We start from the raw sequence: 24,688 nt of genomic DNA, 5'->3' as shown, positions 1-24,688 counted from the left end.
TTACCTTGTACCATCATTTTTGCATCTTTCGGGTCTGATAAGTAATTAGGATCAATATTAGGTTGCTGTAACGGATCTGTTGACTGTAATGTGATTCTGCCTTTACTGAATGGGGTCATTATGCAAGGGCTTATGGCAAATGAAGTCAAAACTTGGTCATCTGGTTTATCTTTGAGAACTTCTGAGCGAAACTGAGTAAATATAGATGTTAACTTTCTTGGTTAACAACGTATTCTGACTTAAGTTACCCGTGGATCACAATTGCTAGACAAATTCTGTGTATTAGCTTTGTTAACAGTAGTTTCAAACGAGAACATCAATAGTTGGACAATATCGGCTCTTGGTTGTCTGGTGCAAATAATATAACAGAAATTAAATGTGAGCAACTTTTAAACCCACAGATAGTTTTAGGATAAAAAATATATTAAAGTTAAGGGTATGTTATGTTTGGTTTATGGGTATATTTAAAAAAGGGGTGTAGTTCAAACTTTTATAACAGCTTTATGTGCGTTTTTGATAACTAGGATTACTATAGAGTACTGTGGGGAAGATGGGACACATTTAGCACACAATATCCAACTGTACCTTGATCGTATTTTAAACAATTAACAATGGTCTATGGGAGTCGTAAAGATACGGTTTTATAGTACTTTTTTGTTAACCACCAAATGGGTGAGAAAATAGAATGAAAGGGTGTCCCATTTCCTCCTACCCTACTATAAATCAAAGTGTTATAAGCCAAACTATAATTCACGACGTACGTTACATTGCCAACGTTGATCATCGCATAAGCGTTACATACACCATTGTTTCCGTAAAACCCCTTTCCAGACCAAATGTATGATAAGTTGGAAACAAAATCCTGTAATGACAAAGAGCATAATGTTGATTATACGTTCCAACATATAGTATCGTAGGGTAAAACGGGACACCTTTTTATTATATTTTCTCGTCTCATTTGGTAGTGAATATTCTTATGACTACCATAGCCCGTTGTTAATTGTTTAAAACACAATCACGATTTGTTAAATATTCTGTGCTAACTGTTTCCCATCTTCCCCCATTCTATTGTATGTTAAAACCGCTAGATGCGTGCTAACATTATAAAAATATAAACACCCAACGCATTTTGCGGCATATGCGGACACACATCACAAATGTTTATTTGCTTACCCAAATATAACGTCTAGTCAATTGGTGCTGTAACGTGTAAACGTGTTTTTAACTGTAGGCGTTTTTTAGAAACTGCTCGTTTGTTGTTGTTACTTACAATTACTCGTGATATCATGCTTTTAGTTTTCTTTTCTATTTCAACAAATCCTCCAAAAGTTAAAAAATGATCTTGAAGATTGGATCCAACACCAGGCAAATCTGCCACCGAAGTAATCTGTAAAAAGTATAACATAGTAGGGTGGGGGAAGATAGGACACTTTTAGCACATAATGTCCAAGTATCCTAATCGTGTTTTAAACAATTAACAACGGTCTATAAAGTAAGTCGTGAGGATACGGTTTTTATAATTCTTTAAACGTTCTTTGTTTATTACCAAATGGGACGAAAATATAAATTGAAAAGGTGTCCCATCTTCCCCACTCTACTATATCAACAATGTTATAGTTTCTGTAAATACAGTAATTTTAATTTTGTCGCTCTGCGGATAACAACCAACAATTCTAATTCAAACGTTCTGCGAAACCGACAATTTAATGCGAAAGTATAGGTTTAAGTTAAATTCTATAAACTAAGCGACCCCCGTTGAACCGTTAAGAATGCACCATAAATATACCTCCTTGGATTTGGTAACCCGATATTACAGTTTAGTAGGACGGGGAAAAGGGTAGACCCTATGTGTTTTCGAATAGCTAAAATTACACATGTTGTGCGAATCGCTAAAAATCTCCTAGTGTGTTTTAATATATATATATATATATATATATATGTAATAAAATTGCTGTCAATTAATAAAGGCAGCATATAGTACTATATCGTGGTATCTCCCAAAAACCTTCATATAGTTTGATTTTGGAAATATTGGGCAATATGTGCTTAAGTGTCCCATCTCCTCCCACCCTACAATACATCCAAATCCAGCAAATATATAAAGTTATACCAACAGAAAAATAAATTTATTTGTTAGACAATTTTAAGTTTTCAAAAGCAGTATATTCCTCGAACTTTACAGTCAATAGTTGCCGTAGACTACGTCGGTATACTTATATAGTTCTGTGGGGTAAGATAGGACACAATTATAGGACATAATATCCAAATTTCTTGATCGAGTTTTAAACATTTAACAATGGTCTATGGGAGTCGTGAGGATACGGTTTAAAAATTCTTTAAATGTTCTCTGTTTACTACCAAACGGGACGAGAAAATTGTGTAAAATGTGTCCCATCTCCCCCTACTATATACCACAATGACAGAAATCAAAAACCTCCCTTACGTTAAATTTTTCCAAGTGATCTTTGTTTCCAACTCCACTTAACATGAGCAGGTGCGGCGTAGAAACAGCACCAGCGGATATAATGACTTCTTTCTTGGCTCTTACCAAATTTCTTTTGCCATCTTTAAGAAAAGTCACACCGACCGCTCGTTGTTTTTCAATTATTATTTTATCAACGTGCGCATTCACTACCACGTGCAACTGATCTGGTCTGTAAAAGATAATGCTGTGTTTTCTATTTTTTGCCACGTAAATATTATTAAGTTTATATCAATAAAAGTTCTGGAAAATGTTTCGTTTTAAAAACGTTTTATTTCCTACTTTTTTTATATACCTCGCGGTCTAATTAAATGTTGCTTGTACAATTCGTGTAGGTGGTATAGGGATACTCTGAATATAGATGTACTCTGAACCAAAATCTATACCATCTTGGGCAAAGCTTTTACAGGCCACAGCAGAACGTTTGGTTTAAAAAGGTATCAAAATGTATAGTAGGGTGGGGTAAGATGGGACACCTTTAGCTCGTAACATTCTAATCGTTCTTTAAACAATTATCAACGGTCTAGTAAAGTCGTAAGGATGCGGTTTTGTAATTCTTTAAAAGTTTGTTTACTACCAAACAGGACGAGGAAGTAGAATAAAAATGTGTTCCATAATTTACCCTACTATATATTAATATCTATTCACATACCTTTTACGAACTGCCGGGCGAAGATAAGCGGTTGAAGCAGTTTCCCTTTTTCCCTGATTAATGGTTGCATCAACGCGATAGAATCCTTCAAAATTATCATCGTATTCTTTCTTTATTTGATATCCTGCCAATGTACTTTGTAAGAATAGTGCGTATATATATTCTAATGTCATTTTGTTGCATAACCTGTGCAAAGTGCATGATAATATACATTTAGTAGGGTGGGGGAAGATGAGGCACCTTTTTATTCTATTTTCTCGTCTCATTTGGTAGTAAACAAAGAAAATTCGAAGAATTATAAAGCCCCATCTTCACGACCCCCGTAGGTCGTTGTTAATTGTCTAAAACACGATCAGGATATTATGTGCTAAAGGTGTCCCGTCTTCCTCCACTATACTATATAGCAAAGAGTATAATGATTGTTAAAATAAACACTTAACTAAATATAAATATGGGTTTTGAAATTTGTCTTTTTTTTCGTACCAAGTTCAGTTCCTGCTTCCATAAAAGCTCCAACTTTATCCAATCCCTTCAGAGTTGTAATATGCAGAGGAGCGTCTTCTGATTTTCGCGAGTTATCCTGCTCGCGGTTTTCTAACTTTTCATAAAATGGAAGAACTTGCGAATAGTTCCAGCCTTCTGCTCCTAGCTCACTCCATAGATCATAGTCATACGGGCTTCCTCTGTTATAGATCATGGCGTTTATTGCACTGGTCCCTCCCAACACTTTACCTCTTGGCCAGCGACTTTTCTGAATGAAAACGGGAATGTAAATAAATGAAAAAGTGAATGGAAATTAATATAAAAAGTCAATCTTGGTAAACAGTTTCTGAATATAAAAAAACTGAATGTAAATAGAAGAAAAAAGTGAAGTTTTAGTTAGTTTCTAAATGAAAGATATTAATTATACATGCCCGATTTTTCGTAAGGCTTACACTATCCAAAATCTATAGGATGGAGGGGAAGGACACCTTTAGTACATAATTACAAAAATACCCTGATCGCGTTTTAGACAATTAACAACGGTGTATGAATCGTGAAATACGTTTTTTAATTCCTTGAACGTTCTTTGTTCACTATCAAATGGCACAAGAAAACAGAATATAACGATTTTTCATATTTTTCCCACCCAACTACATGTATACCTTCCCGCGTAAAGATTTACACGCATGTTTTTGTCCAACAGTTTCAAAGTTCCAATCCAAGTGACTTCTCAATGCTCGAGAATAGAAAGCAGGAACAGAGATCAAAGGGTCAAGCAGGTCCTCGCCGCCTGCCTCTAATACCAGCACCCTACAACACATTCGGTAAATCTATATCGTGTTATATCATTTACCCTGTTTACATGACGGTTTAAGTCGGATTCGAATCCGACTCATCGATCCGCTACTCTCGTTTTCGGCGAAGAGAAAAAGGCGAGTCGGATTGAAGCCGACCGATCCTCAATCCGCTCAGACTAGTGGTTTACGGGTCGGATTTAGCGATCGAGTTGGATTGAACAATCGGAAATGTTGATGTTCAGGACTTGTTATACAGTTAACGTAGTGTTTTTGCACCGAATATTGTAGTAGCAGTGTGCGTGTACATCTGGCAACAAATTCCCATGAATTAACATGACAAATTAATTAAATTTTACCCGACAAATGCAGATTTTGCTGTTTGAAATAGGTAAAAACCAGCTTTTTATAGTCTACAAGCAAAATTTGTGCTACTGAAGAATTTTCCAACCACATGCGTATTGCCTAATCTGTAACGATATCTAAATATAGTACCAAAATATTGTTGGGAGCATTCTTCACCAGTACAAATTTTACTACCCTATAGAGGAGATAGACCACCATTATTTGCAAGGGCACTTGCTTGTACATGTACCAGTCAAGTAACACAATAATCAGAGTAGTAGTTTACAGTCAAACTGCTTTTTCTATTATGAATTGTCTTGGAGGATTGTTCAACACATTTGGCAGCAAAAGAACAACAAAAGTTATGCATTGAATTCAAAATGGTAGAGTGACTGAAGTGATGGAAGATTAAAGAAAGCAGATGAGAAAAAGGTTAGTATGCCTGGATGGACTTTAGTGCATTCATTAAAACTGAAATTTACACTTATATTTCAGTAACCATCAATACCACGAGAACAACATCTTGTGAAACAGGAAGAATGAAGTTTTACTGATGATGGTTTAACAAGCTAATATGTTTATGTTTTATTATGATCGATTATGCGACAGAAACGCTGCTTTATTTAATAGAAAAACATCATTAAAACAGTGTTTGTGATGTAAAAGTATTTCTGACTTCTTTGTCAAAGTGTATTTGGTTGTCTGTATAAAGTATGTGGTATGATACCCAAACTTTTATGTCTGAATAAACTTCTGTTTTGTGCAGATTAACATGTGGCTTTACTGTTCTGTATATTTTGCTTTTGTTAATAATTTATTGTTGCAGTACCTACTACCAATAAATTAAACAAATAAAACCATTCATTTGACACATGTCATACTTGTTAAAAGCATAGGACCAAAACTTAGCACATTTTTGTGGAACTCAGCTAGCAGAAACACAATATGTTTTAGTATGTTTATGAGAGGATCAGCATTGTCTGAATTAATAGCAAAAACCTATCTAAAGTATGTCAGGACAGATAAACCAGTTCAGTAGATTAAAATAAAGCACATATGCACTTAAAGGCTGCTGATTGTTATATTTCAAGCTATACTGATAACCTATTGCGGGTAATAACGTTTATTAAAACTGGCGACTACAAACGCTTCGGTCCCCATTTCAGTTTTAATCCGATTGAAACGCGCCATGTAAATATGACGTTTTAGCGGATCGGATTTGAAATTCGTGTGACGTCACATCAAGCCGGATTGAATTCAAATCCAATCCGATCATGTAAACAGGGGAATTGTTCACCCTATACTTAAGCATAGGGAGTCGGTATTATGTTTCTATTTTCGTTTCTCAGGCGTGTATAATGTTTCTAATTCAAAGATAAAGTTTCTAGAAACATAATCCAGAAACATAATCCCTGGAATGGAAACCTAATACCTCTGTTGAATTATGTTTCCGAAACAAAATCCAGAAACATAAGATTTTAGCAAAATTAATACATAATGTTTCCGAAACTTAAGTACAAAAAAATGTCACTAGGTGGCAACAAAGAGCATATTTTTTCGCATTTTTAAAACTGAACAGTTTCGATACACTAGAAACATAATAATGTTTCTAAAAATGGTATTATGTTTCCGAAACATAATACAACACTAGAAACATAATAATGTTTCTGAAATGGTATTATGTTTCCGAAACCTAATACAACACCAGAAACATAATAATGTTTCTGAAATGGCATTATGTTTCCGAAACCTAATACAACACCAGAAACATAATAATGTTTCTGAAATGGCATTATGTTTCCGAAACCTAATACAACACTAGAAACATAATAATGTTTCTGAAATGGCATTATGTTTCCGAAACCTAATACAACACCAGAAACATAATAATGTTTCTGAAATGGTATTATGTTTCCGAAACCTAATACAACACCAGAAACATAATAATGTTTCTGAAATAGCATTATGTTTCCGAAACCTAATACAACACCAGAAACATAATAATGTTTCTGAAATGGCATTATGTTTCCGAAACCTAATACAACACCAGAAACATAATATGTTTCTGAAATGGCATTATGTTTCCGAAACATAATACAACACCAGAAACATTATTATGTTTCTAGTGTGATAATAATGTTTCCGTAACATAATACAACACTAGAAACATAATAATATGTTTCTGAAATGGTATTATGTTTCCGAAACATTATTATCACACTAGAAACATAATAATGTTTCTGAAATTGTACATATTATGTTTCCGAAACATTGTTACCATACTAGAAACATAATAATGTTTCTGAATAGTATTATGTTTCTGAAACTTTCGTCTGCGCCATGTTACAGTGGTTAACGCGCCTGCCTCGGACGTTAAGGTTGCGGGTTGAACGCTTGTAGCTGCTAATAGTGTGGCCGTGTGGGCGTATGGGTTCTTGGGCAAGACACTTAACGACAAATGTTCTCCAACCCAGTGGTCACTAATGAGTAAAACAACCGTGTAATAAGGACTGTCCTTGCTAACATAGTTACCACACCAGAAACAGAATATTGTTTCTGAAAAATTATTATGTTTCCAACACATTATTACTACAAACCGAAACATTATAATGTTACTAAATATGGGAATATGTTTCTGATTATGTTTGGTGTTCGGAGTATTATTTGTAAGTTTAATAACCTTGCCACTGCCCAAGAATTCAATTATATCCCCTTACACGTGTCGATCACAAAAAAATGAACTTTGTTTAAAGAGCCTAAACACACCCAAATGTACATCGCTTTAATATATAGAGTGTGTTTTTCTAATTCCAACGACACCTTACTTGTTTTAATCGGTCCTGTATAACCCAAGATATATTCCAGCTCAAACACCGTGAAATTCATAAAACTGATTTGAAAGCTGCGTGGCGAAAGAATTTAAAAGTGTACTACGCACGTGACAAAATTGTTGAAGCGTGGCCGCTCTCATTCTGAAAGGCGAGAGGCAGTGTTTTCAGCGAAAAACGAGAGAACAAAAAAACGCATGCTTCGCTTTCACGAATGAATCAGTCACGTGCCTAGTACGTTCCTACGTCACAATCACGGAGCTCGTAGTAAAAATAGGATAGCGCTAGAGATCACTGTTTGAGGACGAATATCTCCGCCTATACTGGTCCAATTTCAAAAAGCAAAGTATTTTTGGAATCAATAAAACGGTCGCTTTTTGAATTTACCACAAAAAATAAAAGTAACGCGGGTTGTTTTTACGCATTTTAAGACTTTAAGTAAACAAAAAAAAACTTTTAAAAGAGTTAACAAGGTTGGGAACCCGGTAGAAATGGTGTCATAAGTGCCTTTACAAACTGAGTATAGGGCGGGAAAGTTTATATTCGATGTTGTTTTAAGTGATTTAACTTTTGTTATATAATTAGTTTATTTTTTAATTCGTTTTTTTTATACCCTTTAACACTTTGTAGTGCTGGTTTTAGTTGCTTAAATTCAAAATACATAAATGTACTGCCACCTAACGAGAAAAATGGTGTCTTATCAAGGAAACTAACGACGGTTTTACAATCTTATATAATACATGCATTCAATATATGTTTACTATTATGCAGTACGATAATCAGTTACATCACAATAACGCCTCTGACGTAATGAATTCGCTTTACTTGCAGGTGTACTACTGGGCTTGCGCAAGATTGTCAATATACTCGTGTCTGTAATGCAACAGCAATGGTTGGTAGGACGCAATACCCTAAAAACACCTAAGTTACAAAAAGCCATTTTTAAAATTTCGATTGTGACGTTTTAATCGACACAAATAGCATTATTTCATGAACAGACCAGACGATCCTACGGAAATGTAAGGCAGTATAGTGATCACGAAAACGTTTTCTGTTTTCTTTACTTGATTACAACTGTTCATCACACAAAAATATTCGTTACATTCTTGTTTTTAAAGAAATTGTGGCGCATATAGTCACTGTATTACCGCATTAACTTAATATCAATTGCACTGAAATAAATTGATTGTTTGATAAAATGATAGAACTTTGCGGTAGCATTACGACACTAATACCAGTACTATAGCTCACTTTCGGCTGTTTTAGAGTCGTTCCAAAGTCATGAGTAATCACACCGAAGTATTATGACGTCACAACTGTGTTACGTAATAATCGACTTCGCCTCCGCACTACTTTTCAAAAAGCTGGTGTCTATATATATTCGTTTCGACTGATATATTTGTACCGGGCGCTATTGCGCATGCGCCGTGACGCTACTGCGCATGCCCTGTAGGTCGGAACTTATATACGGGCTCTAATAAATACGTACCGGCTAAAATACGTTCCTGGGCAAAACGAAACACATTTTGCACCGTTTCAAGGTACATTTGTACCATCTGCACTGTTTCGGCGTCGCTATGTCTAATCACATCAGACATCATGCTGTGCCGATAATTATCATTAATGAAATAAACACTCAAATCACTTCGTTGTTACACTTGACTATGTTAGTATTTTTCTATTATGTAATTGTAAAGCAAAAACAAAGAGTTTAGTTCGAAATTAGCATTGTTTATTTTTGATCACCTGGGGGAAATATTTTGTTTGTATTATACACAGCTGATTTTGTTTATGTAAGTTTACAATGAATGAGAAAGGTATGGTGTTATGTAAGCCATCCTGTTTGAGAAATTTGTTAGTTTTACTAATCTCAAATTATTCTAGGCACAAATAACACTCAACTTAGTTCTGTTGACTTTAAATCAAAAGCTAAAGTTCCAACGTGTAAAAGTCTGCAACGTTTTCAACGGAGGGTGGTAATAAATTTGGACCGGATGGTCATATTGGAGTCGCGGCGCATGCGCAATACAAATATACCAATCGGAACGAATATATCAAGACACCGGCGCCTATATGCACGGAGCTACGGCAGTGTATGACATTACAATTAGGATTGTGACGAAACAGTTATTAGCGGGCAAGACGGTTGTAAAGTGGTTTAGTAATGTAGTTGGTGCTTCTCGCTTAAAGGGCCTAAACACACCCCAAATGTACATCGCTTTAATATATAGAGTGTGTTTTTCTAATTCCAACGACACCTTACTTGTTTTAATCGGTTCAGTATAACCAAAGATACTCCAGCTCAAACACGTGAAATTCATAAAGCTGATTTGAAAGTTGCATGGCGAAAAAATGAGAAGTGTACTACGAACGTGACAAAACACGTGACAAAATTGTTGAAGCGTGGCCGCTCTCATTCTGAAAGGCGAGAGGCAGTGTTTTCAGCGAAAAACGAGAGAACAAAAAAACGCATGCTTCGCTTTCACGAATGAATCAGTCAGCACGTGCCTATAGTACGTTCCTACGTCACAATCACGGAGCTCGTAGTAAAAATAGGATAGCGCTAGAGATCACTGTTTGAGGACGAATATCTCCGCCTATACTGGACCAATTTCAATAAGCAAAGTTTTTGGAATCAATAAAACGGTCGCTTTTTGAATTTACCACAAAAAATAAAGTAACGCGGGGTGTTTTTACGCATTTTAAACGCGCTCCTGAAAATATGAAAAAAACAAAAAAATAATAATTTAAAATTGGTACGCGCGACTGCCTATTATTAAATATACAATTAGGTCCGTGCATTAACGATAATAAACGAAACAATTTGCCGTCTTTGAGAACGATTTTTTATGTTTCAGAAAATATTTCCGAAACAATATTACCATAAACCGAAACATTATAATGTTACCAGATATGGGATTATGTTTCTGAGTCTGTATGATTATGTTTCCAAAAACTGGACTATGTTTCCGAAACCGTATATAATGAATGAATGTAACTTACTTTACCTTCGCGTGGCCGGAAAACGACAGTCGTTATAACACGGGTGTTCTGTTTCAAACACCAGCATATGTGCCACCTTACGAGTTACCAAGGACGTTACTTTGTGGGTATAATTATTATAATTTTGTTTTACTTTTTTAAGTGTGACTGATAATTTGGACAACCCATTTGTGATCACGGGGAGGACCTTTGGGCCCATTACCGCTGGGTTGGATGCCGATGCGCTAACCAAGTGTGCTACAGCGCCGATAATGTTATACAATCGTAATAAGGTTTCTAAATAACTTTATAAAATTATTAATCTTTGTAAATGCAATAATACATATTCAATTAATTAGTTTTTTTTACAGCAGTTATTGCACTGTAATACGGCGCACGCATAAAAAACATCATGGCGCATGGGTTAAATGTATTGCGCAAGTGAATATAAAACTGGCGCATGGGTTAAATGTATTGCGCAAGTGAATACGGTTTTGTGGGTCTGTGTCGGGAGTGGATTTTTAACTTTAGCTCACAATAAAAGTTTACAGTATTTTTTATTTAAGTTTATTTAATTGGCTGTTACCGGAGCTAGAATCCAAATTCAAGTCTCCGGCTTTCTAGCGGTAATCAGTTTGCCAACGAAACACACCCAAACTTTAACTGAACAGCGCTTAAAGTGAGTGAACAGAAAGAATTTGGTGTTCGTATAGTATTATTTGTAAGTTTAATAACATTGCCACTGCCCCGGAAGTCTTTATTTCTGCACATTTTCTGCTAGGTGGCGCTAACTTCTTACTCGTTGCCATTTATGGGATGTATTCGCTTATTTACTGACAAATTTCTTTTTTATTATTAATTGTACTGCTGCAAAATATATTTTTTCCAGAAATATTTTGTTTCCATGATGATGCGTGGTGGGCACGATTTACTTTTAACGTTTTAGTTTAATCTACATATGCCGTTATAACACTTGTTTAGTGAAGTTATTTGGTTTGGGAAATTTTTCATCACGCACGTCTTGTTGGGTATTTCCTTCTGATTCAAACAGAGATCACCTTGTAGAGTGTAGACGTAGGATTTTCGAAACCCGAGATTATTAACAATGACATTTTTCGTGTATATCCTCTATCCTGGCATCACCGAAACCGGGCTACCGACCGATACGTTTTTTTGATCAAGGAGTTACAGGTGAAGTGGATTTTTCTTTATAAATTTATGCTTTCTATATGTACTTCATGTACTCTTCGTGTGTGTGCAAACGTATAAGTTACATATATCTGTGGAACGAAAATATTTACTCCCATTAGCGTAGCCTATATGCTATTGTGATAGAAAGTATTTTGTGGTGAGTTTCAGTGGCATTATTTTCCAATAGTTTCAGAGCCGCCTGTGGCCAATAAGTTGATCTGGAGACGCAGTACAAGGTAGTTGGGTTAATTTTAATTTTGGCGGACGAAAAATGGCGAATTATGCATGAAGAATAAAATCACGTGACAGCGACCTGACGTCAGATGATAGGGAAGGACGACATTTGATCATGTTGTAAAACATCGATAATTTCGGCCAACAGAGAGCTGGTTCATGAGAATTGCCCAAGGCTTAAATTATCTTTCAGTCGCGCGAGATGAGTTCTGGTAGTTGTGTTGACAATGCTCTATTAGTCTATTTTAAAATATTTTACTTGTTTTTTTCACGTGACGTCACATCAACCCTCATGTCAAGTGTTGTGGGTTTATACTTCATTTATCGCTTTTCTGTCATAGTCTGATCAGTGGGGACACCGAAGAGCAACTTACTGGTGCAATATCTGAATATTAAAATCCCGCGAAACTTTTATGATCGTATAGAGTCATAGACATATGGCCGAAAGCTTATCAAGAAGTCAGCCACAGTGACAAATACATACAAACCTAATTTGATTCATAATAACAAGTACGAAAAAATGTATTCCAATTAAAACTTCTTAAGTCGAGTGTTATGGCTATGTTTACAGCAACACGCAAACTTTTATTTTTACGAGTTCATGGTGTTCATTTTTAGAAAACGATGACTGGCCCAATTCGGGTACCAACAATTAGCCAAAACATTAACAAATTGGCCTTCTTTACATTCGTTTTTTATTTTAGTAACACACCAATGCATTTGTTTCACTTTTCCATCGTTAAAATTGTTTTTATGCGTATAGTTCCTTTCATTTGCTAAATATGTGCATTTCCGCATGTCCGCTGTGTTATTTTTCATACAAAATGGCGCCCTGCAGCCTGACGTAACAGTAGGTTTGTTAAACGTAACAATGAATCAGGTAAAAACACGTTTTTTCTGGCTTTGCATTGTGGGTAATTTTTTTCAGTTGGGAGGGAATTTAGTTTACAGAAGCTGAGAAGCAAGAGTTTTTATTTTAGTAACACGTCAATACATTTTTTTCACTTTTCCATCGTTAAAATTGTTTTATGCGTATAGTTCCTTTCATTTGCTAAATATGTGCATTTCCGCATGTCCGCTGTGTTATTTTCATACAAAATGGCGCCCTGCTACCTGACGTAACAGTAGGTATGTTGAACGTAACAATGAATCAGGTAAAAACACGTTTTTCTGGCTTTGCATTGTGGGTATTTTTTTCAGTTAGGAGGGAATTTAGTTTACAGAAGTTGAGAAGCAAGAGTTATTGAATGTGTATGCTGTAAAATAATGTCGTCCGTGTCAAGTTTTTATAATTTAATTACCGATTCTTCCGTGAGTAGTCCAAGTGATGGTGAAGTGGAATCCGTTCATGCCGACTCGTTTGTTTTAGAAAGGTATTCGAATTTGCTGTATATCGAATGCGATTGTTCAGACTCGGTATCACCATTTGTACCTGTTTCCACATTGCATAAGTTTTCTTTTTATTACAGAGATTTAGAAGAAGAAGATTTCAATGAAGTAGTAAGTGAAGATTCAGAAGTGTTAAGTGAAGATAATGAAAATGTTCTTAATTGTACACAAAATAATGTACATTTATTAGGACGAGAATGTAACAGGTACCTTACCTACTACGAGTACTATCCAGTACTGTATTTGTAGTCTGTTGGGCAATCCTTTAGCTAGTGATTAGTAAAATTGTTAGTGTTAAAATGTTCCTTAGGTCTCGCACTGACATGGTGATACCCACTATATAATATTTTTAAAAAAATGTGTCTTTAATTTTTAGTACTAAAACTGAACTTTTATAATGCGCAAAAAGCCAGTTGAATTTTGGTGACATAGGCTATATAATTATATATTATAGACTATATTAGTTTCTTTACTTAAAAAACTTTTGCGCAAGTCTGCTTTTCCCCTTTTTCATAATATATAACTAAGTAGCTCTCCAATGTTTTTATGATTTAGAAGGAAAAAACAGATGCTCCGAGATGTTGTCAAGAATTTTACAACAAGCATTGAAAGGTTACAAAACAAAACTGTTTTAAATTTATGTTTTTTATTTGTTAAATTGTTGTATGTATACAATGGCACATGCAGGGGGAGTGAAATTAAGGGGACCAGCCCCCCTTTTTGATATCAATAAATGGTAACAATTCCCTTCAACCATTACAGAAATATAAATTCGCATTCGCGTAATGTGTCCATATGTAATGTGTTAGCTTACTGTGCGTCTTTGGATACTTTAACTTAATTCCAGATAGGTCTAGATAAGATGCCGACGAATTGACATATTAATATGTTTGGGCTCAACAAGCATCCGGTGTAAAATTCCAGAACTCGTTGTTGATTCAAACACACCAGCTTGTGCACTCGTCTGTTAAACGATGCTACGTTACACGTCCGCGAACTCGCCCCCCCTGTTAAACGATGCTACGTTACACGGCCGCGAACTCGCCCCCTGTTAAACGATGCTACGCTACACCGCAGCGAACTCGTCGTTCGTTAAACGATGCTACGTTACACGTCCGCGAACTCGCCCCCCCTGTTAAACGATGCTACGTTACACGGCCGCGAAATCGCCCCCTGTTAAACGATGCTACGCTACACCGCCGCGAACTCGTCTTTCGTTAAACGATGCTACCTTACACGGCCGCGAACTCGCCCCCTGTTAAATGATGCTATGTTACACGGCGCGAACTCGTCCCCGGTTAAACGATGCTACGCTACACCGCCGCGAACTCGTCTTTCGTTAAACGATGCTACCTTACACGGCCGCGAACTCGCCCCCTGTTAAACGATGCTACGCTACACCGCCGCGAACTCGTCTTTCGTTAAACGATGCTACGTTACACGGCGTGAACTCGTCCCCGGTTAAACGATGCTACGTTACACAGCGTGAACTCGTCCCCGGTTAAACGATGCTACGTTACACGGCGCGAACTCGTCCCCGGTTAAACGATGCTACGCTACACCGCCGCGAACTCGTCTTTCGTTAAACGATGCTACGTTACACGGCGTGAACTCGTCTTTCGTTAAACGATGCTACGTTACACGGCGTGAACTCGTCCCCGGTTAAACGATGCTACCTTACACGGCGCGAACTCGTCCCCGGTTAAACGATGCTACGTTACACCGCCGCGAATTCGTCTTTCGTTAAACGATGCTACGTTACACGGCGTGAACTCGTCCCTGGTTAAACGATGCTACGTTACACGGCGTGAACTTGTCTTCCGTTAAACGATGCTACGTTACACGGCGTGAACTCGTCCCCGGCTAAACGATGCTACGTTACACGGCGTGAACTCGTCCCCTGTTAAACGATGCTACGTTACACGGCGTGAACTCGTCCCTGGTTAAACGATGCTACGTTACACGGCGTGAACTCGTCCCCGGTTAAATGATGCCACGTTACACGGCGTGAACTCGACCCGGTTAAACGATGCTACGTTACACGGCGTGAACTCGTCCCCGGTTAAACGATGCTACGTTACACGGCGTGAACTCGTCCCCGGTTAAACGATGCTACGTTACACGGCGTGAACTCGTCCCCGGTTAAACGATGCTACGTTACACGGCGTGAACTCGTCCCCGATTAAACGATGGTACGTTACACGGCGTGAACTTGTCCCCGGTTAAACGATGCTACGTTATACGGCGTGAACTCGTCCCTGGTTAAACAATGCTACGTTACACGGCGTGAACTCGTCCCCTGTTAAACGATGCTACGCTACACCGCGCGAACTCGTCTTTCGTTAAACGATGCTACGTTACACGGCGTGAACTCGTCCCCGGTTAAACGATGCTACGTTACACGGCGTGAACTCGTCCCCGATTAAACGATGCTACGTTACACGGCGTGAACTTGTCCCCGGTTAAACGATGCTACGTTATACGGCGTGAACTCGTCCCCGGTTAAACAATGCTACGTTACACGGCGTGAACTCGTCCCCGGTTAAACGATGCTACGCTACACCGCGCGAACTCGTCTTTCGTTAAACGATGCTACGTTACACGGCGTGAACTCGTCTTTTGTTAAACGATGCTACGTTACACGGCGTGAACTCGTCCCCGGTTAAACGATGGTAAGTTCCACGGCGTGAACTCGTTCCCGGTTAAACGATGCTACGTTGTAACACCGCCGCGAACTCGTCTTTCGTTAAACGATGCTGCGTTACACGGCGTGAACTCGTCCCCGGTTAAACGATGCTACGTTACACGGCGTGAACTCGTCCCCGGTTAAACGATGCTACGTTACACGGCATGAACTCGTCCCTGGTTAAACGATGCTACGTTACACGGCGTGAACTCGTCCCCGGTTAAACGATACCACGTTACATGGCGTGAACTCGTTCCCGGTTAAACGATGCTACGTTATACGGCGTGAACTCGTCCCCTGTTAAACAATGCTACGTTACACCGCCGCGAACTCGTCCCCGGTTAAACGATGCTACGTTAAACGTCCCCGAACTCGTCCCCGGTTAAACGATGCTACGTTAAACGTCCCCGAACTCGTCCCCGGTTAAACGATGCTACGTTACACGGCGTGAACTCGTCCCCCGTTAAACGATTCTACGTTAAACGTCCCCGAACTCGTCCCCGGTTAAACGATGCTATGCTACACGGCCGCGATCTCATCCCTCGTTAAACGATGGTAGGTTACAGGTCCGCCAACTGGTCCCCAGTTAAAATATGATACTTGACACGGCCGCGAACTCGTCCTAGGTTAAAATATGCTACGTTACACAGCCGCCAACTCCTCCCTGGTTAAACGATCCTAAGAGGTCGCGAACTCGTCCCCCCCACCCCCCCCTCTTTATTTCCGTCTGGGTGCGCCACTGTATGTATATTCTAATTCAATATTTATTATTTCATAGCCATGGCTTTGCAATAAGTGTACTTGCCTCGTGGCTAAAGCAGGTTGGGTTTAAGACTGGAGTCTGGAAGTTCAATTATTTATATCTAACATTCTAATGTTATATACATTGTCTATGGGCATCTAGTTTATTAAGAAGAATATCTAAATGTGCAACATAGTATATACTACTGCAATACGAATATTATCTGAACATTGCAAATTAATGTATAGGCAGTAAATCAGTTTAATACTATGTTTTTCCTTTTAATAATTAATATCAACCCTGCATCATGGTTGGTTAATAAACAATAATTTCTCTTTACAGGATATTTAGTGATCAGCCAACCTGTTCTGGAACCAGCTCGAAGTATGTGTTTAAATATTTAGTTACATTCTTGTTTGTGATGTAATAATCGTAATAGGTTATCAAAGGTATTATGGTGCAAATAATCGTTACATTATCCACGATGAACATGCATAAAAATTGCACCAATGTTTCATCTGTTTATACCAATTAAGACACGTCTTTTTAACAATATATATTGATATATTATATTCTTTTTATTAAAATGGGTATTATTGTCCACAAGCAAACCCAATAAAGCTCGAGTTTTTAACGCATTTTTGAATCACCTACTTTATTTGTGCAATAGTTTGTTATGTTACATATGCTATGTTTCAGTGCAACTTCTTCCCCATTATCAACCAAAAGTAGTACACCGTTATCCACCAAAAGTAGTACAATATTAAAAACTGGAAAGATTTCGAAATCTGGCAGGTAAGATGATATTTTTCAAATGTATGTGTATTTCTGATAATCTGATTATAAAAGTTAATTAAGGTTCTAAATTTCTGGGTCGAACCAAAAGTTTTAACTTTTTTTAAGTGTTTTTTATTTTAAGTATAAATGGACCAAAAAAGCAACACTTGTCGCAATTTATTCTTTTGCATTCCATCTAAAGTGTAACCGATGGGTAGGCTAATCTTTAGTAAAACCAGTAAAATCAGTTACTAGTGAAAATTTGAATGTCAAAATGTTTCTTAGGCCTTACTGGTTAATGATGCCGGCACCTAATTTTAATAATCCATGGAAGGCAATTCGCCTATGATCCACAATTCCTATCGGTTTATGGAATGGTATATCCTTACCATACACATTAAATTATTTTTATCTAAGTAAGTGCTAGAGGCAACCTGCAATGCAATGCTTGTTAAGTTTGGCTGCAATGTTGTGTTTACTGAAAGTGCAAAAATCAAAACCTAAATATTTCTATTATTATTTTAAGTGTGTCTGCTGGCTTTATGATTTTGTGTTCACAGACTAATCTTTTTTCATTCCAGACGCCAAAGAAAATGTCCCTACTGCTCCAAAATGTTTTATAATGTAACAACACACTATAACAATCACCATAAAGATTTGCCAAAAAGCAAGCTTCTCTATGACTCTGAGTTAAAACTTCAAAAACAGGGAAACTATAAAGATTTTAATGGATATGAGTGCAGCATATGTCACCTTGTAGTAAAGTGTTTAAAAAGGCACTGCATTAAAGCTCATCCAGACATTGATATAAAAGGCACTCAGTTTCAAAATATGTTGGTCGATTGCAATACTGAAACTTCACAGTACAACAAAATTTTATTAATGTACGAGAGACATTTACAAGATATTGGGGTTGGAAAAAGAAATCCAGTCAATGCAGATACAGCTAAAACATATATGAATCAGGTTAAAAAGATGATTCAAAATCCTAGTGAAATACAAGACCCCAAGCGCATTTTTATCAATATTGAAAAGAGCATTGTTGGTGATGGCCGAGATGGAACAAAATATGCGTACCTGGCTACATTAAAAAACTTTTTGGAGTTTGTAGACTTGGAATATCCAATGTACATGAGTGAGAGTGTTCATAAACTAATAAAGTACACAGTTTCTTGGTTGAGTCGACAAAGAGCACGGAAAGAAAAAAGGCAAAACATTGTCAAACAGCACTCTAGAAAAAAGTTGAGTGGTTTGCCACAGCCCTACCGGGCAATTTTAGAGTATGAGCAAAATCATGGAATGACCATAGCTGAGTTACGCAGAAGTGAAGTTGGCAGTTTGTCGAAATCAGAAGTTCAAGAATTATGTGGTGATGTTTTTTTAAGAGTCGTTTGTCGAGCTGGTTGTCGACCATCTGTGCTAACCGGAGTCACAATAGAAGAGTTAGATTCAGCAGAAAAAACACCGAAAGGAAATTATAGTATATACGTTAAAGACCAAAAGTTAAAAAATGAACATGCCTGTTTAGTGCTAAGTGTTGAGGAATTGCACGATATGAGGACTACCTCAAATCATTTATGGGCAACAAAAAAACAAAAATCAACCAAGTTAGATAAAGTGTTTCCTTCAATAAGCTGTAACAGAAAAATGGAGTCAACAGAATTTAATAGATATTGGAAGAAAACAAGCAGTCAAGTATTTCATTCAACAAACAAGGATATAACAGTAACAGATGTCCGGAAGTTAATTACGATGGTTGCAAGTAAACAATCGAAATCAGCTCAAATTGCCATTGCTAGGTCTAAAGGTCACTCAATTGCTGTAGCTCATAAGGTGTATGACATTTCGCATCCGCATGAGCTTGTGGAACAGGGTCGTACAACATTGCAACAGTTAGCAAATGGTTAGAATTCATCCATATTTATAACATACATAAATGCCATATTTCTTTAATTTATTATAAAGCCACATTTCATAAATAATCCTTTTATTAACAACTAAAAATAACATAAACGTTGTAGCTTTCCAAATTCCTTATTTTAAAATTATTTTGCAGATGAAAAGTGTAATGAGCATGATTCTAGTTCAGCTGAGGAAGAGAGAGGTGTTAGACTGCCTGATCCCAATTCTGCTGAGGAAGAGAGAGGTGCTGGACTGCCTGATCCCAATTCTGCTGAGGAAGAGAGAGGTGCTAGACTGCCTGATCCCAATTCTGCTGAGGAAGAAAGCGGTGTTACACTGACTGATTCTGATCCGACTGCGGTAGATAAAGAGACTGATCTTGTGTGTGCTGACTTAAGTAAGTTATGTTGTACTTTTACTTTGTATATTTAAATGAGTAGTTTAAATTCTGGACTTAATTTTTACATAACATAAACGTCAAGCAGGTAACTGTTTTTTATGTGAAAATGAAATGCTGACATTTATTTTGCAGATAAAGATGAAAAGTTTATTCGGGTTGCATTTTCTGATGATGCTGAAGTAATAGATATTTACCGTGTGCGGGATTTAAAAACAAAAAATGGGAAACGCATCAAGCAGTTTAATGAAATTAAGATGGAAGAAGAATGCAAAGCGAGGTGGCCCGCAGACAACCTTTTTTATCCAGCTCGACGTGTTGTGACAACTTGTGAGTGGTATTTATGGATAATTTGTCTGTTTTATTTTGCATATACCTTTAAATGTATGCTCATATCTTGTCTGTTTTTTTAACACATGCTTTTCTATCTTTTGCATGTTTACTCATTTGAATTTAATTTTAGTGGTTCAGGTTTTGTCTTTGTTCACCTGATTAATAGTTGTCCATTTTAACACAAAGTATTCTTTTTTATTAACGTCTTCAGATATACTTAACTATGTATTATTTTACAGGGTCCCCATGCAAACAAGTGCGTTCTGATGATGAGTTTGTAGCTGAATCTCCATTTAAGCGAAAAAGAAAGAAGAAGCTGTTATATTAATTGCCTTGTTTAATTTACTGTATAAAGACTAGACTGTACATTTTACTGCATTGTTTTTACGATTGGGATTATACACTGGAGCCTGACTGACATTGTTTTTTTCAATATGATGTGATACTAATATTATACAAATTTAAGTTGCATATAACCAATATTTGGTTGCTCTAAAAGCTATCAATATTTATAAACTAATTGATAGTAACTTAGGTTTATAAACTAGGTAATGTTTGCGGACCAGTTTGCTTTTTGAATTTATAATGATGAATGTTTTTTCGTTTGTCTGGTTAACTCACAGCAATATTAATGCCCCTCTTCTGAGTAATCCTCAAATTAGCAAAAACGCTACTATCAGTCATGCTCTAGTATGGGTTGTATAATTCTACCGCCTTGTATTTTTAGAGATTTCTTCGACTATATTTCTACCTCATTATGCTTTTAATGCATCCATTGACCATATTTGTACCGCATTGTGTTTTATGGGGTCCATAGACTATATTTGTACTGTATTGTGTTTTAATGGGTCCGTAGACTATATTTGTACTGCATTGTGTTTTTTAATGGGTCCATAGACTATATTTGTACTGTATTTTGTTTTATTGGGTCCATAGACTATATTTGTACTGTATTGTGTTTTTTAATGGGTCCATAGACTATATTTGTACTGTATTTTGTTTTATTGGGTCCATAGACTATATTTGTACTGTATTGTGTGTTTTAATGGGTCCGTAGACTATATTTCTACTGTATTGTGTTTTATTGGGTCCCTATATTTCTACTGTATTGTGTTTTAATGGGTCCATAGACTATATTTGTACCGCATTGTGTTTTATGGGGTCCATAGATTATATTTCTACTGTATTGTTTTTATGGGGTCCGTAGACTATATTTCTACTGTTTTGTGTTTTATTGGGTCCATAGACTATATTTGTACTGCATTGTTTTTTAATGGGTCCATAGACTATATTTCTACTGTATTGTGTTTTAATGGGTCCATAGACTATATTTGTACCGCATTGTGTTTTAATGGGTCCATAGATTATATTTCTACCGCATTGTGTTTTAATGGGTCCATAGATTATATTTGTACCGCATTGTGTTTTAATGGGTCCATAGATTATATTTGTACTGTATTGTGTTTTTTAATGGGTCCATAGACTATATTTGTACCGCATTGTGTTTAATGGGTCCATAGATTATATTTGTACTGTATTGTGTTTTTTAATGGGTCCATAGACTATATTTGTACCGCATTGTGTTTTAATGGGTCCATAGATTATATTTCTACCGCATTGTGTTTTAATGGGTCCATAGATTATATTTGTACCGCATTGTGTTTTAATGGGTCCATAGACTATATTTGTACCGCATTGTGTTTAATGGGTCCATAGACTATATTTGTACTGTATTGTGTTTTAATGGGTCCATAGATTATATTTGTACTGTATTGTGTTTTTTAATGGGTCCATAGACTATATTTGTACCGCATTGTGTTTAATGGGTCCATAGACTATATTTGTACCGCATTGTTTTTTAATGGGTCCATAGACTATATTTGTACCGCATTGTGTTTAATGGGTCCATAGACTATATTTGTACCGCATTGTTTTTTAATGGGTCCATAGACTATATTTGTACCGCATTGTTTTTTAATGGGTCCATAGATTATATTTGTACTGTATTTTGTTTTAATGGGTCCATAGACTATATTTGTACCGCATTGTGTTTTAATGGGTCCATAGACTATATTTGTACCGCATTGTTTTTTAATGGGTCCATAGACTATATTTGTACCGCATTGTGTTTTAATGGGTCCATAGACTATATTTGTACCGCATTGTTTTTTAATGGGTCCATAGACTATATTTGTACCGCATTGTGTTTAATGGGTCCATAGACTATATTTGTACCGCATTGTGTTTAATGGGTCCATAGACTATATTTGTACCGCATTGTTTTTTAATGGGTCCATAGACTATATTTGTACCGCATTGTTTTTTAATGGGTCCATAGATTATATTTGTACTGTATTTTGTTTTAATGGGTCCATAGACTATATTTGTACCGCATTGTGTTTTAATGGGTCCATAGACTATATTTGTACCGCATTGTTTTTTAATGGGTCCATAGACTATATTTGTACCGCATTGTTTTTTAATGGGTCCATAGACTATATTTGTACCGCATTGTGTTTTAATGGGTCCATAGATTATATTTCTACCGCATTGTGTTTTAATGGGTCCATAGATTATATTTGTACTGTATTGTGTTTTTTAATGGGTCCATAGACTATATTTGTACCGCATTGTGTTTTAATCGGTCCATAGATTGTATTTCTACCGCATTGTGTTTTAATGGGTCCATAGATTATATTTGTACTGTATTGTGTTTTTTAATGGGTCCATAGACTATATTTCTACTGTATTGTGTTTTAATGGGTCCATAGACTATATTTGTACTGTATTGTGTTTAATGGGTCCATAGACTATATTTGTACTGCATTGTGTTTTTTTAATGGGTCCATAGACTATATTTGTACTGTATTGTGTTTTAATGGGTCCATAGACTATATTTCTATTATATTGTATTGAAGTGTATATAATAATGTGCTTTTATAGGTTCATAAACTGTTAAATTGACTTTCGTTTCAACAATAAAGCTGAATACATGACTAGCTCGTTGATTAACTATCATAATATACACATTGTTGTGCGTGAGTTGTGTAACTCTTTTTCATTATTTTTATTCAGTAAAATTGCATTTTAGCTCCATGCTGCCCACTGACGGTTGGTAATTTGGTTGTTAAAAATATAGGTATTAGGTTTCCGGAACCTAATAATGTGTTCCAAAATTAGGTTTCTAACCATAAACGTCTCTCGGTAAAATGTTTCTGAAAAAAAGTATTATGTTTCTAACCGTTACATAGGTAATTGTTGACATGATGTTGAAATGGCATGCGCCATATATAAAATACGGAGATTGGATAATTGCTTTCTTCCTATAACGAGAATTACGTTTTGGTGGTCACTTACGTAGTGGCATCACCATTGCAAGAGCATATATATTAAAATATTGCGTAAATGTCATTGCTTCCATGTGATGGTATTAATATTACAAGAGCATATTTCAACACATTGCCATATAGTATTGCTTAAGCAGCATTACAGAATGCCAAATAACACAATTTTTAAAACTGCCAAAACTAAACAAATGTATATATATAGTATAGGGTGGGGATAGACGGGACACCTTTAGCACATAATATCCAAATATTCTGATTCTGTTAACAACGGTCTATAGGAGTCGTGAGGATACGGTTTTATATATTTTTTAAATTTCCTTTTTTTTCTACCAATTAAGACGGTAAAATAGAATTAAAAAGTGTCCCACCTTGCCCCACCCTGCTATATGTAAAACAATATGTTATCCCCAACATGTTCACACGGAGAACGCTAGCAAATGTTTTTCAAGGCGTTTAGTAAACGCAAAAAGGTATAGTTTTGTAGGGGTAAGATGGGACACCTTTACCACATAATATCCAAATGTCTTGATCGTGTATTAAACAATTAACAAGAGTATATGAGTTGTGAGAATACAGTTTAATAATTCTTTGAATGTTCTTTGTTTACTACAAAACGGGTCGAGAAATAGAATAAAAAAGTGTCCCATCTTTCCCCACCCTACTATATATATTGTAACCACAGTGTATTGTATATTATAGTGTTTATGAGCCCTCTGGCATTTTAACTGCTAACATTACAAACTTGCCTTGTGTTGCTGGCTTCACTAAGTCGAGCAGCAACTACACAGCCTGAAGTACCGGCGCCAACTGTAACAAAATACATTATGATAAACGCTCAAATTAAAACCGCGAATTACCAATTATATAGTAGGGTGGGAAAAGATGGGACACCTTCTTGTCTTATTTTATCGTCCCGTGTGGTAGTAAACAAAAAACATTGAAATATTTATGAAAGTGTATCCTCATGACTCCCATAGACCGTTATGGTAATTGTTATAAACAAGATCAGGATATATATTATGTGCTAAAGGTGACTCACCTTTCCCCACCCTACTAACAGCAACTAGTATTATATAGGCTAATGGAAGACGGAACACATTAAGCGCATAATATCTATAAATATC

The 24,688-nt window shown here is 36.4% G+C and overlaps 2 protein-coding genes and 1 long non-coding RNA gene across 12 annotated transcripts in view; 2 read left to right on the top strand and 1 right to left on the bottom strand.

Annotated features, from left to right (window-relative positions):
• Positions 1 to 24,688, bottom strand: part of LOC149741563 (choline dehydrogenase, mitochondrial-like) — a 35,799-nt gene that overhangs the window by 1,059 nt on the left and 10,052 nt on the right. For 2 of the 7 annotated variants that reach the window (XM_089893387.1, XM_089893390.1), the window contains one exon: positions 24,311 to 24,371. Coding sequence is in view for 5 of the 7 variants with exons in the window: in XM_089893384.1 (XP_089749510.1) it covers positions 5 to 191; positions 249 to 348; positions 762 to 862; positions 1,271 to 1,387; positions 2,444 to 2,654; positions 3,135 to 3,258; positions 3,618 to 3,885; positions 4,280 to 4,427; positions 24,311 to 24,371 (1,317 nt within the window). In the remaining 2 variants the exon portion in view is untranslated. Of the gene's footprint in view, positions 1 to 4; positions 192 to 248; positions 349 to 761; positions 863 to 1,270; positions 1,388 to 2,443; positions 2,655 to 3,134; positions 3,259 to 3,617; positions 3,886 to 4,279; positions 4,428 to 24,310; positions 24,372 to 24,688 lie in introns of those variants that run through there. The other 5 variants (XM_089893384.1, XM_089893388.1, XM_089893386.1 and 2 more) reach the window with 5 other exon arrangements.
• On the top strand, positions 4,415 to 5,616 carry LOC149741565 (uncharacterized). Its single transcript, XR_016386913.1, has 2 exons — positions 4,415 to 5,188; positions 5,252 to 5,616. It is a non-coding gene; the product is annotated as an uncharacterized LOC149741565 (long non-coding RNA).
• Positions 6,051 to 23,213, top strand: LOC149741564 (uncharacterized). Of its 4 annotated transcripts, none has more exons than XM_089893345.1 (10): positions 6,051 to 6,073; positions 8,416 to 11,757; positions 11,945 to 13,586; positions 13,936 to 13,992; positions 17,151 to 17,192; positions 17,508 to 17,603; positions 18,167 to 19,488; positions 19,642 to 19,884; positions 20,020 to 20,214; positions 20,457 to 23,213. In XM_089893345.1, exons 3-10 carry the CDS (start codon positions 13,258 to 13,260, stop codon positions 20,543 to 20,545), a joined length of 2,373 nt encoding a protein of 790 aa, XP_089749471.1. In that variant the 5' UTR covers positions 6,051 to 6,073; positions 8,416 to 11,757; positions 11,945 to 13,257; the 3' UTR covers positions 20,546 to 23,213. The 4 variants fall into 4 exon arrangements, with proteins under 4 accessions (XP_089749471.1, XP_089749473.1, XP_089749484.1 ...); XM_089893347.1 differs by lacking the exon at positions 6,051 to 6,073 and having other exon boundaries at positions 6,902 to 11,757; positions 11,945 to 13,364; positions 13,461 to 13,586; XM_089893358.1 differs by lacking the exon at positions 6,051 to 6,073 and having other exon boundaries at positions 6,902 to 11,757; positions 13,461 to 13,586.

The sequence above is a fragment of the Ciona robusta genome, chromosome 1, assembly GCF_009617815.1.
Source record: "Ciona robusta chromosome 1, ASM961781v2".
NCBI lineage: Eukaryota > Metazoa > Chordata > Ascidiacea > Phlebobranchia > Cionidae > Ciona > Ciona robusta.
The sequence above is the reverse complement of the archived record's forward strand: the minus strand, read 5'-3'. Positions and strand labels throughout refer to the sequence as shown.